Source organism: Nannospalax galili, unplaced genomic scaffold (genome assembly GCF_000622305.1).
Source record: "Nannospalax galili isolate Female #2095 unplaced genomic scaffold, S.galili_v1.0 scaffold136, whole genome shotgun sequence".
Classification (NCBI taxonomy): domain Eukaryota; kingdom Metazoa; phylum Chordata; class Mammalia; order Rodentia; family Spalacidae; genus Nannospalax; species Nannospalax galili.
In genome coordinates, this window is record NW_008340872.1 from 6,426,727 (window position 1) to 6,429,746 (window position 3,020).

The following is a 3,020-nucleotide window of genomic DNA, read 5'->3' on the forward strand; positions in this document are numbered from 1 at the left end:
CATAATAACACATCACAGCCAATTTGCTGGTACAAAAGAATTAGAGCTCAAGAAAAATGAAGTGTCAGAAAAAGTTTATAATTAGATTTCAGACACAGAAAGACAAAAGTTTACAGGAATGCAATGACATTCGAAGCACTGCAGAAGTGGATCCCTGAGGATCAACTATCAATAACAATATGCACTCCATCTAGTTTTCTTCCTATTATTGTCAGAAACCAGATGCCCCAAAAGGCAGCTAAATTATCAACACAATAAATAAAGTATGAAGGTCACGCAATAAAGCTTCTTAGAAGAATCAAGGGATCACAGAAGGCTATTTCACAGATTATAAATTTTTCAAGCATTTATTCAGTAGTAGCTGGAGAACCCATATCCTCCACAGCATGAAGGGCGCCAGCAGCCATAGCCATAGTTTCCATAGCCTGAGCCATAGCCGTAGCCCCCAAAGCCAGAGCCGTATCCATAGCCTCCAAGTCCATGGCCACAGCCCAGTCTCCGGATGCTGCCACATCCACAGCCATAGCCATAGCCCAGGCCCCCGAAGCCTCCGTAGCCGTAGCCTACGCCTCCGTAGTAGCTGCCATAGTAGCTCATGGTGTCAGGCTGGTGAGGGTTTGGTTTGTAAATGCAGTGCAGTTTTGTGAATGTGGCCAAATGAAGACATTTATATATACTTGGAGAAGCCACACCTCTAGATGCCGTTCATTAGAAGAGAACAAAAACTATGCCAACTATCTTGTCTGAGAACTCAACCACATCTTCTACTTGTTCATATGACTAGTTACTTAAAGGTTATTCAGCATGTTTGATGTTTTGCTTTATTTGGATGCCTGGAAAGTATTTTGCCTCTAATAAAATGCTGTGATGTTTATAGTCTCCATGCTTGCTTGAGTTTCTGAGTTCCAAACGCCATAAACAAAATCCTATAGCTTCAACTATTCAAATTGTTTCTCATGAGGTGGCATCTGCCTTCTAACAGCACCTTTTGTTTGGAGATTGCACACATGCGGATTCTCTCTTAAGCCAAGTGAGCTGTCTTTATTCTGCCAAGAACTTACATACGTTGAATCATAATTATTTGCTAAATTGCTACTATTTAAAAAATGGCAATCAACTATGATGTAAGTCTTAATACATTGCATTTTAAATTTTTTTAAATTTAATAACCACATGATTGATTGGAAGAAGCATTTCATTACAGCTTTAACATATTCAGTAACACGTTCCAGTTGAATTAATTCAGTCATACAATATTGAACTCAGTATAAACCCTGTAAGAAATAAAATTGACTGAGTAAACTACAGTGCTTTAAAGGGTAAAAAACAGTGTATTTTTAAAGTCACCTGAGAACCACATTTTTGTCATTCACTGATGATATATAAATTTTGAAATAACCACAAACTGATTTCAATGAATTTCAGAAGTGTCATGTCTACTATAGAGACAACTGCTTCATGCATACCATTAAACAATGTGAGGAAAAGCTCCTGCTAAACACATATGAATAAAACATGTATGAATAGTCACCTGCCTAAAAGTTTAGTCTTATTTCAACTAGTAAATCCCATGCATTCATAGGACTCTACAAATACAGCACTGAAGAACCCAGAAACAATACATTTCACTGTTGTTTTTTCCTAAACCAGTGCAGAAACAGTGACTGAAACAAGTAGAATTGAGTCACAGCACTTTTTAGTGGCAAATCAGAACTGATATCAAAACGCCTTAATTCTTGACCATAGTTCAGAAATTAAATTTGAATTAAAGGATGTGAGTCCAAAGTACAATATTTCTCCTTCTGCAGTGCTCAGCTGCAAGAACTTTTGATTTTTCCATCATTTATTCACACTGCCATAAGAACTTGTATTTGACTTTAAGTCAGTTATATGAATAGTCAGCTAAGTCTATGCTTTAGCTCAGAATAATTGAATGCCACAAAGAGTACAAGAAAGTTTTGATCTGACAGAGAAGACTAAAATGTAATTGGTTGAATCTGTATTGCCATTTGGTGATATTTTGCAGTCTACAAGTTGAATGAAATTAGTCTTTAGAAAGAACTGCTCTAATTTGGGTTTTGTTTGTTTGTTTGTCTGTTTTTTGGTTTGAATCAGAGTCACCCTGTAGCCCTAGCTGGCCTGGAACTCAATAGACTAGGCTGGCCTTGATCTCACAGAGAACTGTCTGCTTCTGCCTCACAAGTACTGTGATTAAGGGTCTGTACCACACCCAGAATATCTGTGTTATTTAAATATACTTCAGTTAGACTAATTTAGATAATTTTACAAAAAAGGCTATTAAGCTTTTGTCATGATGCAGATACATAGTTTCTGATAAGGAAAAATTGTATTTAAGTAATGGAAGACCTTATAATATCCCACCTAACCACGTCCTTGGCAGCTTTGTGTGAGAGTCCTCAAAGAGCCAACATGGAGCCATGAACCATCTACCTCCCATTATTTGCTAAGTACAGGAGGACATAGACTCTCCCCAGTCAGTCTAGGACTCATGGTTTCTAATAGAACATCTTAGCGTCTTAGCATTCTGAGCTATAAGTACATTCACATTTCACATAATTATTATTGTTAAAAATGACAGTTAATGTGTGAAAGAAATTTGTAGGGAGGAAGGAGTATTGACAAGAGCAGAAGGGAGATAAGAGAGAATGTCTGTGTGAGTAATCAGAATGCATTATCTGTGTGTGAAACTGTCAAAGGTCAAAGTCAATTAATAAAAAAATAATATTGAATGAAATTCCGTTAGGAATGGCACATCTTGATTGAGAAGGCAAAGGTATACTTTCAGAGCTAATGGATGAATGATAACAGGAAGGAATGGGGAAAGGAAACTACTCAAATATTTGTCATAGAAATTGAGAAATGGGCTGGAGGAATGGCCAGCAATTACAAGCACTGTCTGCTCCTTCAGAGGACTAGAGATCAGTTCCCATCACTCATATTTCTGCTCACAGTTGTCCTTAACTCATCCACAGGCATTGCATGCATGTGCTGCATATATA

At 37.4% G+C, this 3,020-nt stretch overlaps 1 protein-coding gene across 1 annotated transcript; it reads right to left on the reverse strand.

Annotated features, from left to right (window-relative positions):
• Positions 1-351: 351 nt before the first annotated feature.
• On the reverse strand, positions 352-597 carry LOC103736527 (keratin-associated protein 19-3-like). Its single transcript, XM_008836045.1, has one exon. The coding sequence runs from the start codon at positions 595-597 to the stop codon at positions 352-354; it is 246 nt and encodes an 81-aa protein (XP_008834267.1).
• Positions 598-3,020: the final 2,423 nt, after the last annotated feature.

Coding starts and splice junctions, on each gene's coding strand:
- LOC103736527 (XM_008836045.1), bottom strand. CDS start 597: ATGAGCTACTATGGCAGCTACTACGGAGGCGTAGGCTACGGCTACGGA.